This window comes from Xyrauchen texanus, chromosome 44 (assembly GCF_025860055.1).
Source record: "Xyrauchen texanus isolate HMW12.3.18 chromosome 44, RBS_HiC_50CHRs, whole genome shotgun sequence".
NCBI classification, from domain to species: Eukaryota; Metazoa; Chordata; class Actinopteri; order Cypriniformes; family Catostomidae; genus Xyrauchen; species Xyrauchen texanus.
In genome coordinates this window covers 12,224,932-12,237,961 of record NC_068319.1, presented here as the reverse complement: position 1 = coordinate 12,237,961, position 13,030 = coordinate 12,224,932, and the positions used below count along the sequence as shown (strand labels likewise).

The window sequence follows — 13,030 nt, the reverse complement described above, 5'->3', positions numbered from 1 at the left end:
TCAGCTTTTATTTCAGGACCCATGGCCAATTAAATCCAAATCAAGGTGGTTGGTACAGCAAAAAGAACTTTGCTTAATGCGAACCCAGAGAATTACTCTGAAGACACTTTGCTGTATTGACCCAGTGCTGTTCAGATAGGGAAGATTCATAATAACATACTTCGCCTCTAATAAACAATGAATTTTAAGTGCAGACATCTGTTTGTGCCAGAGGGCATTGGGATATGTCTCTTCACTTGTCTGTGGTTAACCATCATCCTTGTTTAGAGTGGTAGTCACGTGCACTGTGTTCAAGGTTTATTTTTCTCTGGTGGCAACTGCTGTCGCAGACACAAAGCCAATAAAAGCCGACCTGCACAATTAGGCCAAGCCATAAATGCTGGGAACCTCGTAAATATTCCTTCAGCGGCCCACCGATAGCAGTGATAAATCCAAGGTCACTTTGCTATCAGCTGGCATGGAAAGAAAAGAAACAGAGGAAGCTTGGGCATAAAAAAATCTCTTTTCTCCATCTGGAATAATGGGTGAGAATTGGAGAGAGTATCCCACATTTTGTTTCTACAGGTACATGCGCACATATCTATAATCTCAATTGTGGGTGGCAATGTAAATCCATGCTTTTCTTTATAAGGTTTCAAGAGTATAAACTAGGGCTGGGGCGGTATGGATTTTTTCTAACCGCGGTTGAAAAGCAAGATATTCCCGCGGTATAGCGGTAAACCGCATTAAATACATTACATTGGATCAGAGAAGTCCCCCCCCCGACAGACTTTGGCGCACACATCAGAAGTCGCTTTTGATAGACAGACTTTAAATATTGTCACCTACATCCGAAGAAAAAAAACTAGCACAATTTTAAATAGTCAAATTTTCATCAAGCAGTAATTTGGCATGAACTAATCACTGTATAGATTTCCTTATTTAAGATTATTCTCAGATACATTCAGCATTGAAGATGGGTCAGACATGATTTTGACCACTTTATTAAGTTTTGTTTTGTAGAAAGCCTTTCTTTAACTTAAAATTTCGTTTTGTATAAATTGTATCTTAATTTTAATCACTGTTTCATTAACTAATTGCCTGGAATTATAGCAGACATATAATCAGCAGCAGGACGTGGAAGCGCCGATGCGATCTCTTGCGCGTGAGCTCTCTCATAAATGAACCGAAACTCGGCGGCTAGGCCTACTGCCTCACAGACATGAGAAATAAATAGAAATCTTAAAATGCATTTTAAACAAAATTCAAAACAAAATGATACAATTTTAGGCTACAGTAGCCTAGTAGTCAGGTTTGCCGATGTGCGTTACTATTTATTTATTTATTTTTATCCCTGTGCCAATCGGAAACGGACTTCACTGCTGATATTCTGGGGATACAACATAGCCAATAGGCTATAGCCTACTAGGGACTTTAGCCTTTAAAATATCTTTGCTGCATTGGATCAGTCTCCTTTCTAGAACAGCCAAGAGCTTTCTAGCCTCGCGGCAGCAGCGCCTTGCATCGCTCAGACCTTAAAACAGTCAGCGCCATGGATGCGGTTTTGAAAATTTATCAAAAAACGTTGGTGCGGACAGATGAGTTTTGTGATGCGGTTGCGGATTAAATAATAATAGCCCATCCGCACATCTATAATACAAATGGAATGTTATTATGTGTCATGGAACATTGCGCTCCCCAACTCGCGAAAGGTCGGATTTGCTCCATATTTTGATAAGTTTTGTTTAGAAAACCTTGAATCCATGTAGGCTAATATCATTAGACATAATAAATATCATTAGAATCAATGAATCCATGTCATTAGACACAACGAATCCATGTCATTAGACACAACGTGAACACATGTGCAGGCCAATGTTTTTTTTGTTTTTGTTTTTTTGCAGTGACGACGGTGACAAGCTCAGACCCGCGGTTGGAGTCACGTGACCGCGGTATTAAGGTAATGCGGTAACCGTCCCAGCCCTAGTATAAACCCCAATCTTCTTATTCACAGTCTCTCTCCATTCCTCTCCGTCCCTTCCTCGTTCCCTCCCACATCCCACTTTCTCAGGCTGGCCAGTATAACTGGTATACAAGACTCGACATTAAGCATTATCATGTGCTTTTCCTCCAGACAAGTAAATTGGTCATTCACTTGTCCAAGTAAAAAGGTTATTTGTAAGTAGAGAAAAAAGCACATTTAAGTTACATGCTCAATTAACATGTCAAAGTTTATGTTGTATATTTTTCTAAAATGATGACCGATGCCTAACCTAACTGTTTACCTATGCAATCAACTCAATTGTCTGCAAAAGAAATGTAAACTGCACTGGGTAGGAGAGGAGGCTATTGTCATATGCTAATAATTTTATGTAAAAGAAAATTCAGTGCTTTTTACAGCTTTCAACTCAAGTTTTTAACAGTTAAAAGTTACTCAGTCAAAAGCAGCAAATTTTTTCTCATTTTCTTGTTCTGGTTGTTTGATTATTATAATGACTCTTAGACAGCTTACATTCTATTAGCTAATATTTATACTAACAAGTCCGACATTTTAATACAAATTATCTTTTTCTTCACTGTTTACGTTCACGTTACTCCAGTGTTTTAATCCATGCCTTCTGAATTGATCCAATAGTTTTTTTGGGTGAGAGCATACCATCTGATGTCAAGATGTACAGTGACAAAGGACTTATATTTTGGTCTCAGCCAAAACTGATTAGATCGCTTAAGAAGACATGGATTAAACTACTGCAGTCATATGGATTACTTTTATGCTTCCTTTATGTGCTTTTTGGAGCTTTGAAATTTTGGTCACCATTCACTTGCACTGTGTGGACCTACAATGCTGAGATATTCTTCTAAAGAGCTTTGTTTGTGTTCTGCAGAAAAAAGAAAGTACTACACATCTGGGATGGCATGAGAGTGAGTAAAGGATGAGAGAATTTTCATTTTTGGGTGAACTATCCCTTTAAGGGATGTAGCTTGCAGCTGCTGGTTTAGTTGTTTTCAACGCTGTCAAATGTGAATCCAATCAGAATTTAAAGTAAGAACTATCCTTTTTATTATATTAGTTTGTTTTTCAATAAAGTGTTACATATGTTAAGCTGATGGCAGACTGATATCAATAATTGTATATTTTGGTTGGCATCCATTGGGTTACATATAAAAGGAGGAAGTATTCAAATGAGAAGATTATTTCATGTGTTTAATTAATTCACTAGATTATCCAAAAACAAGCATTACCAAATGATTATTTAATATATATACATATATTTTTTTTTATTAGATTTCTAGCAAAAAAAGAAATTGCATTGTGATATATACTGTTTCTGTAGTTTTAAAATTACTGCTCTCTGTGTTCCTCAACACCCCAGGGAAGGAAATTTTATAGCAAACACCCTTTTCAGCCCCACAGCGCACTATAAAGAATCCATTTTAAGGATGTGGGGCCATGCTAACTTTTACCCAGGGGGGCAAGGAAGAGGAGAGAGATCCAGCCTGCATACATGAAATACAGAAAGAATGAAAGTGTGTGTGTGTGTGTGTGTGTGTGTGTGTGTGTGTGTGTGGCACCCCAGATTTCCAATGTTGAATAGCCTGTTTGCTGTATGCCCTCCCTCTAAGGACCGCAGGACCTTGCTTCTGTAATTAGAGGTAGCCCCATTTCAGCCAGCTTTCAATAACGAGGCATCTGTGTGGACTAGATTTGAATTCATTACCATGTCCAACTCTCAAGCTTTATTTCCACATCCACCTAGAATTAATAAAGCTCTGGTGGATTGATCAAACCCCAAACCACTTCAGCTACACTACCCACAATTTAAGATTCAAAGGGGAAATATCATAGAAAAAAAGATTTTGTTTGCTTTTTGACATTTATCAATCTACAATGTAGACATACAGTATTTAAATGCTTCCTAACCAGTCCACAAAAAAACGGGTCATTCAGAAATTGTCTTGTCACGATGTCACAACCATAACCAAATAAACATATACCCACCCACATTTACAATTCAACCCATCTTAAGTATTGGCCTGCCATGTTTAACATAGCTGGTACATGGTATTTAGACATTTACAGTAGCAAATACAGACCATCAGAGAGGGTGGACAATGGTCGCATAAAACGAAATTATGAATGTTTTTGATGCAAGAAAGCTTGACAAACATTCTAAGTGAATTTTGGGGGAAAACAGGGAAATAAAACTGCAACTCAAGGGTAAAATATGTAGAAATCCAATAATTCATAAAAAATAGAGATATTGCCTTTAAACAAGCTATATTTCTGGAGTCTTTGACTGAAATTCAATTCTAGAACTCAAGGACAGTTGCTATTAATTTGGTTTTCTCTGGCAGTAGGTTGCAGCCTGGGGGGACTGATTCTTGCAGCAGTCATCATGTGAGATGTAAGCGCATGATGTAGCTGCCCTCGCAGGACTCTGAGGAGCAGAGGACCGAGGGGAAGAGGTCAGGGACAGGGCAGCCACAGGGTTGTATTACCTTGTCAGTCACAGCTGACCAGCAATGTTAAGGCAGTGACAGTGAATTAATAAAAAATGAAGAATGGATTTGTGGAGTAGCCGCTGGCAAGAGACAATTTTATCCCGGGTAGGGGGAAAATAAAAGTGAAGGACCAGGATGTAATGCACTGTTTACATTGTACAGCAATCCATCGTTTATGAGCTCACCTGAAGGCCTCGATGATGTAAGAAGTGACAGCGGCCCCACCTTCGTGTGCGTTTGGTTGCCAGGTCAGGGTCACGCTGTTAAGGGTCACGTCAGTTACGACAGGTTTCTGTGGTGGACCGGGAAGCTGGTAGGGCTCTGAAACTGGTGGTGTGGAGAGACCTCCACTCTCTGTAGAGTAAACACAGGTTAGGTAAATTAGATTAGCATCCATCTCTGCATATTTAAAAAAATTATATAATAATTGCTTGTGGTAACAACTAAATAATCTAGTATTATTCAGGTCAAAATTTATTTTTTAAGGGTCAGATCAGGTAGATTTAGTCCCAATATTTCACAATTGCTGTTCCACTTCATACAGTTTAGGTCTATGCAGTTCCCTTATCGAGAGGTCTCTCCTATTGCGTAAGTAGCTTACGCTATGGGAAAACTCCGTTTCTCGAGAAATACTGAAGTCTTTATGTAAAACGCATTGCAGCTGCACAGCAGACAGTGATGAGCGAAGCAGCTCGGTCATTGGCTGTGCTGCGGCAACTGCTCGAACCAATGACGGGGCGATTTAGAACGCGCCACCAATGGGGCGCCCGCTTCGCAGCTCATAACCTGCTGAAATTAGCATATGAGGGCTATATAATGAGCATCCTGTCATTCCGGTTCTTTAGATTTAATCTCCTTCAGCAAGACCTTCTCTTCGCTGGATCCTCCGGATTATTGGAGTCTTTCGCCGCCGTTGACACGCATACAGCGGGACTGCTGAGAGGACGCCGGCACCTTCAGCCGCCTTCAAAGCCTTCTGCTACGCCATCCAGCGCGCACCGCATATCCTTTTTCTTCTGCAAGCGTTCCCCCCGCGACGCTTTTTAGAATTAAAAGAGTGATTTTCCAAGGCGTTGTTGCAAATGCCTTCAGCCTGCGCCTCGTGCAGAGGCCCTCTTCACAACGGAGATCGGCACGTCCTCTGCACTCGCTGCCTGGGTCTGGACCATGCAGAAGCTGAACTCATTCAGGGCGGATGTCCTGAATGCGACTCCTTGGGCCTCGCCGAGCTGCGCGCTCGCTTTGCCGTTTTCACCGCCAGCGAGCCAGCTGCCCGCTGCTGCCACCTCTGTTCGAGCCGCGCAAGAAAAGCGCCGCTCACAGAGGCTGCCAGAGCACCCGACTCGGTGATGTCACGCCGGCTCAGTCCCCGCGTGCATCGCCGCTACTAGATGTCTCCCCGCAGCCGGTCCATTTCACGAGGCGGGCCTGCACCCCTCCAATGAAGCGGTGGGTCTCGCCTCGTTCGGGCGATCGGGGACGACGATCGAAAGGATGACAGCCTCTCTCTTGACGCTGCATCTGACGACTGGCCGGGCTCGTTCGACCCGCGCCATCTACAACAGCGGACACGAAGCGGGCACCGGTATGGACTCGGAGATCGTCCGTATCCTGTCCAAGGCCGTGGAAGACCTCGGGCTCGACTGGTCTTCTCCGGAAGAACCCACCCGCAGCTGGCTGGACGAGTGGTTCCTGCAGGGGCGCCGGCAGGCCCCCCGACAGAGACCCTCTCATTTCTTCCCTGAGGTGCACGACGAGCTCACAAATTCGTGGAAAGCCCCACACTCGGCTCGCCTAAAGCCTTCTTTCTCTTCCTCGCTCTCCTCAGTGGACGGCGCGAGAGAAAGAGGCTACGAGGCAACTCCGCCCCTAGAGGAGACTGTGGCCAACCATCTATGCCCACCCTCCACCGCTGGATGGAAGACCAGAGCTTCTCACCCATCATAGCCGTGCAGAACCACATCAGCTCTCACCGGTCGCGCATACGCCGCCGCCGGTCAAGCTGCGTCATCGCTGCATTCGATGGCGGTTCTACAAGTGTTTCAAGCCAAACTTCTCCGTTCTATGGACGAGTCTGGACCTGAACCTGATGCTTTTAAGGACCTGCGCACCGCTACGGACGTAGCTTTGCGAGCCACAAAGGCCACCGCCCAATCCATTGGCCGGGCCATGGCTAACTTGGTCGTCCTTGAGCGCCACCTGTGGCTAACGCTAACGGAGATGAAGGACGCGGATAAAGCACCCTTCCTTGATGCGCCTGTCACTCCGAGCGGCCTGTTCGGATCTACGGTGAGAGATTTCACGGAGCGCTTCACTGCGGCACGAAAAGATTCGCAAGCTATGCATCACTTCCTGCCTAAGCGCTCCAGCTCATCTCAAAAACCGCCCCAGCAGCAGCAGCGAGCCAGGGCAGAGCCACCCGTCTCCCAGCCTAAGAGCAGACCGGAGAAGGACGCTCGACGCCGCTCGCGTTCCGCTGGCCGAAGAAAGCCGCAGGAGCAACGAGGCCCTCAACCCAGAATCACCCTGAATTCGGAGCCTCGTAAGTCTTCCTAGCAGCAGGAAGGAAAAGAGGAAGTACGTGTCTCGCAGATGCCGGACTGCTTCCTCTCAAACATTCAAAACATTACCCAGTCCCCTTACAGGCGGCTGGAAATGTCTATACAGCAGTCAATGGGCCAGCCATAAAACTCGCTCACCTGCAATCAAACGCCGTTTTTACGGCGACACACAGAAATCACCAAAAGAGTCATTTTCTGCCTGTGTCACTAGAGGTTCACATGTCCACACTAAAGTGCGCATTCCAGTGCCAAACACCTCCCCAGCTCAGGGTGGATGTCCCAAACATGTAGATCGTGTGCCTATTGTCATGTATGCACTGCTACACACAAGCACTGTTCCCACAGTTATAAACACTTCCCCAGTAAAAACGGGAAGTGCTATAAGTGTAGCGCGTGTGCCTGCTGCATTGCACGCACCCCTACACACAGCTACTCACACAGTTTCAAACAGCTATGCCGTAAACATCACAGATGTAATGCGCGAGCTAAGAAACTCCCCGCTAAATGCGGAAAGCTTTATGAACGTGGCGCGCGTGCCCATAATGATGGATGCACCCCCATTTCAAAACACTGTTCATACAGTTTCAAGCACTCATGCTGTCGGCATTTCGGAAATAGCGCATGTGCCTGTACTCTCACACGCACCTCTGCACTCGGCACTCAATACAGCTGCTCAGCGCGCACCTGTGCCTCTGAGAGCTGTAGATTCTGTGTTAGCACAAAGCGATTTGCCGGCGGGGCCCATACGTCACTACGACACACCCCCAGCCAGCATTCAGCCCATATCTGTGCGAGCAGAAGCCTGGGAAAAAATCCCTGACATGCCGAAATGGGTTTTGAACATAATAAAACACGGATACTCACTTCAATTCGCTTGCAGACCACCCCGCTTTTCAGCGGTGGTCGAGACGAAAGTGAGGAAAGATGTGTCACATGTTCTACGCACCGAGGTGCTCAAACTGATAGAGAAGGGCGCTATAGAAACTGTTCCTCCCTCTTTGAGCGAGGCGGGTTTCTACAGCCGCTATTTTCTCGTCCGAAAAGGACGGTGGCCTTCAGCCCCATCCTGGATCTCAGACATCTGAACAAAGCGTTAATGATTCACTCGTTCAGAATGTTAACAACCAAACATATCCTCGCGCAAGTTCGCCCCGGGGATTGGTTTCTATCAGTGGATCTGAAAGATGCTTACTTTCACATCCCGATAGCGCCTCATCACAGGCCTTTTCTGAGATTCGCTTTGAGGGACAGTCATACCAGTACACAGTACTACCATTCGACCTATCATTGGCCCCCGTACATTCCACGAAATGTATGGACGCAGCACTTTCCCCTGAGACAGCGTGGAGTGCGGATACTGAATTACCTCGACGATTGGCTAATCATAGCACAATCAGAGGTTCAGTTAATGACACACAGATCTTGGACTATCAGCCATTTACAATGCCTGGGTCTGAGAATAAATTTTGCAAAGAGCGTGCTATCCCCCAGCCAGAATATTTCTTTTCTGGGAATAGTGCTAGACTCAGTGCAGATGACAGCGCGCCTCTCATCAGAGCGCGCGCTCTCTATTCGACGCCTTGCAACATCGTTCAAAACGGGCGAGCACGCCCCCGTCAAACGATTTCAAAGAATGCTCGGCCTCATGGCCTCGGCATCAGCTGTACTCCAGCTAGGATTGTTGCACATGCGTCCTCTCCAGCGCTGGCTCAAGAGCCGCGTCCCCACTCACGCGTGGCGCTCAGGCCACTTTTTGATCAGAGCGAATCACGGCTGTATAAAAGCCCTGACGCCCTGGAAAGCCATAAAATGGTATCAAACCGGCGTGAGTCTGGGCGTGAATACGCGGAGAAAAATGATCACGACAGATGCCTCCAAAATAGGATGGGGGGCCCTTTACGAGGGCAGGCCTGTTTCCGGTTTTGGTCAAACCCGAAAAGCGCCTACATATAAACTGTCTGGAAATGAAAGCGGTCGCCTTGGCTCTCAGAGCCCTGCTTCCGTACCTGCAAAGCGAACACGTCCTGGTCCAAACGGACAACATGACGGTAGTTTCAGTATATAAATCGCCAAGGTGGACTCAGGTCGAGCTCCCTGCACTCTATGGCCAGGAGCTCATCCTATGGTCACAACACCACCTGCGCTCGCTAAGAGCAGCGCACGTGCCAGGCGTCCTGAACCAAGGAGCGAACATGCTATCCAGAGACAAAGTTCTCCCAGGAGAATGGTCTCTCCACCCTCGGACGGTTCAGTGGTTATGGCGAACCTTTGGCGAGGCAGAGGTCGACCCCTTCGCCTCCAAGGAAAACGCGCACTGCCCTCTCTTCTTCTCAAAAAGCACGGACGCGCTCGCCCAAATCTGGCCGAGCCGCCCCTTGTATGCTTTTCCCCCGATCACGATGCTGCCTCAGGTCATCAGTCGGATCAGGGAGGTGAAATGTGCAGTGCTCTTGGTAGCCCCACTCTGGAAAAACCAGACGTGGTTTCCAGAGCTGGTACAGATGATGCAATCTGCCCCATGGCCGATTCCGCTGAGGCAACACCTCCTCGGACAGGCCAGCGGGATGATTCTTCATCCCCGCCCCGATCTGTGGGCCCTCCATGCATGGCCCCTCAACGGGTTCCCAAGAACCTCCCCAGTGGAGTTCTGAAAACTATTGCTGAGGCACGAGCCCCCTCTACGAGGCGCTTGTATGCCCAAAAGTGGAAAGTGTTCAGTGACTGGTGTGATACCAAGAGCTTGAACCCCAAAACGTGCAAGATACCGAGTGTACTTGCCTTTTTGCAGGAGCTGCTGGAGGCGGGCAGCACACCCTCCACGCTCAAAGTCTATGTGGCTGCCATAGCAGCGTCACACAATCCTGATAAAGGACATTCATTGGGAAAGAACGATCTGATTGTTCGTTTCCTAAGAGGCGCTAGGAGGATGAACCCTCCTCGCCCACCTTCGGTGCCGATCTGGGACCTGGCCACGGTCCTGGACGCACTCAAAGGTGCCCCTCAAGCAGCTCTCGCTCAAAACCACGCTCTTGCTGGCACTCGCTTCAGTTAAAAGAGTAGGCGACCTGCACGCGCTGTCATCAAGCGCTGCTTGCCTGGAATTTGGACCTAACGACTGCAGAGTTGTCCTTAGGCCAAAGCACGGGTACATTCCTGAGGTGCTCTCTACACCCTTCAGAGCACAGGTGATATCTCTGGCAGCGCTATCGTCTTCAGCAGACGAGGACGACGCAAACTTACTCTGCCCGGTCAGGGCGCTCAGAGTATATTTGGAACGTTCTGCCCTGTTCAGACAGACGGAACAATTATTCGTATGCTTTGGCGGCCGAACTAAGGGTCTCGCTGTCTCAAAGCAACGAATATCGCGCTGGATAGTGGATGCTATAGCGCTAGCTTATGAGGCCAAGGGCCTTCAATGCCCCTTAGGCATCAGAGCTCACTCTACGAGGAGCATGGCCTCCTCGTGGGCATGGTCGAGTGGGATACCCATTCAAGATATTTGTGCGGCGGCAGGCTGGGCCTCGCCTTCGACATTTATCAGGTTTTATAACCTACAGGTCCCCTCACTACATTCCAACATTCTATCAGTCTGACTGTGGAATGAACTGGAGTATGTACATGCTGGGCATTATCTCCTCCCTTATAAGGTTCGTCTCTGACCAGCTTAGAGGGTTTATTATGCGTACCAGTACATAAAAACTCAGTACATAAGATATGTGTTTGTGTTTGTACAAGGAGCACCCCACCTTGTAGGTAAGGGCGCCCTGTCATACCCCACTAAATAGCTCGCCTCTGGCCGGCTCGTGGAACATCACTTTGCTTTAAGGCTCAGGCACCCGCCTCTGGCTTTATACAGCAAAGTCAGCACGCACGGCGTTTTACATGGGGTTCCCATAGCGTAAGCTACTTACGCAATAGGAGAGACCTCTCGATAGGGAACGACTCGGTTACTAACGTAACCTCGGTTCCCTGAGAGAGGGAACGACTATTGCGTAAGCTGCCGTGCCTGTGCTTGGTCAGTCGCTTCAGTCGATTGAACCTAAAGAACCGGAATGACGGGATGCTCATTATATAGCCCTCATATGCTAATTTCAGCAGGCTATGAGCCGCTGAAGCGGGCGCGCCCCATTGGTGGCGCGTTCTAAATCGCCCCGTCATTGGTTCGAGCAGTTGCCGCAGCACAGCCAATGACCGAGCTGCTTCGCTCATCACTGTCTGCTGTGCAGCTGCAATGCGTTTTACATAAAGACTTCAATATTTCTCGAGAAACGGAGTTTTCCCATAGCGTAAGCTACTTACGCAATAGTCGTTCCCTCTCTCAGGGAACCGAGGTTACGTTAGTAACCGAGTCGTTATGTTGTTTAAACTACTGTTCTTGTCCGTGTTTGGTTTGAGCTATAGTCCCGTTGGCACAGTCTATCTGAAATAACTTGTCGTTTTTGTATAGGTCTAGATAAATAGGACATCATAACAGAAATCAATTTTGAAGAGGAAAATTCTGATCCCAGATTGGTGCTACGCTATATGCTGACATCAGCAAAATGTATATCAGCTGAGCAAACAAACAACAAAAACAGCTTCCTGAGCAAATTTTAGCATTGATAAATGATATGATGGAGTTTATCAAAGATAAGGGCAGATAAAGCTGATGATAAAGCGCTTGTAAGTGTGTGTGTGTGTGTGTGTGTGTGTGTGTGTGTGTGTGTGTGTGTGTGTTGTTTACCTTTCACTGTGAGTACACCACTCCAGCTTGTCTCTCCACTCAAACTGGAGGCAACACAGGTGTAGGCACCGGAGTCCGTTTCCTAGCAACAGCAGGCTCAGGGTCAGCATTTGTATGGACAAACTCAATCACAATGCATTGCCTCACCTCGCTCTTTGCAGCGTGAAAATCTTGACAAATGAGTAAGAATTCCTCGAAATTGCCTATTATTTCACTGTAATACGGCAGGGGTCATCACTTTTCCTTCATTGTTACTCGGCTCTCTGGAACACTCTGATTGGTCAATCGTGACATTCTGTGGCCAAACATTTTCATGTTATGACTGTAAAACTGTTTAATTGACGTTGTCCCTAGCAACCAATTTCTTATATAGGTATGCTAGTTTCTCACATATTATTTTGCAATCTGTTTCTTCTAACATGATATAATAATTATTTCAACCAGGGCTCGAGTTGAGGGGGTATGCGTGGGTATGCCATCTCCCTTGTTGCAAGAAATACCAAAAAGCATCAACCATGTAAAACCACCATCTCCCCTTTTTATCCCCTTTAGATCAATAGTGTTATGCATTACTTATAATTAATCATGCATGTAAAATATAACATTTTCTACATTTGATAATAACAGACTTTAAATAAGGGCAATTAGCAGGTCAGAATTAGATATTGACATGTTTGAGGTGAAATCCCCCAATTAGATTTTGACACTTGTACAGTTTGGAAATATTATGCAAGGCAGACATTTTAGTATGCAATCTGGCAACCTTGAGTGTGTGAGTTCTCTCTCTCTCAATGCCGAAAAGATGCCGGATTTCTGAAAACACGACGGATTTCTGAAAACACTGGCAAGCAGAGACAGTACAAAAAAGCTGAAATTCTTGAAAAAATTTAATGTCGGCAAGACTAGTGCAGAATAATCTTTAAAAAAAAACAAAAAAAACAACTGTGAAACAATTGTGTTCAAAAATATTATTCATATTTAAAAAAAGTCAATGGGTGAAACCAACATGATGGTAGCCATTGTTGAACATAAAAAACATAAAACAGAGCGGACACCTTTAGATCCTCAAGACTGAGTGTGAAGTTTTAAAAAACATCTGAAATTAATTTTGACATTTTTATGAAAAGGCACATTTTGTTCAAGTCATGTGGAGGAACTCTGAGAAAACCCTCACAAATCCATAATATTTATAAAAAATAAAAAAATTAAAACAAATGACCTAGAAAAATGTGTTTTAAAACTTTCAGGAAATGTGTAATGTTGT

The 13,030-nt window shown here is 46.0% G+C and overlaps 1 protein-coding gene across 2 annotated transcripts in view; it reads right to left on the bottom strand.

Moving 5' to 3' along the window:
• Positions 1-13,030, bottom strand: part of LOC127636509 (roundabout homolog 2-like) — a 105,759-nt gene that overhangs the window by 18,258 nt on the left and 74,471 nt on the right. For both annotated transcript variants that reach the window (XM_052117037.1, XM_052117038.1), the window contains exons 10-11: positions 11,767-11,848; positions 4,668-4,836 (exon numbers count right to left, since the gene is read on the bottom strand). In XM_052117037.1, coding sequence (XP_051972997.1) covers positions 4,668-4,836; positions 11,767-11,848 — 251 coding nt within the window. The remainder of the gene's footprint in view (positions 1-4,667; positions 4,837-11,766; positions 11,849-13,030) is intronic.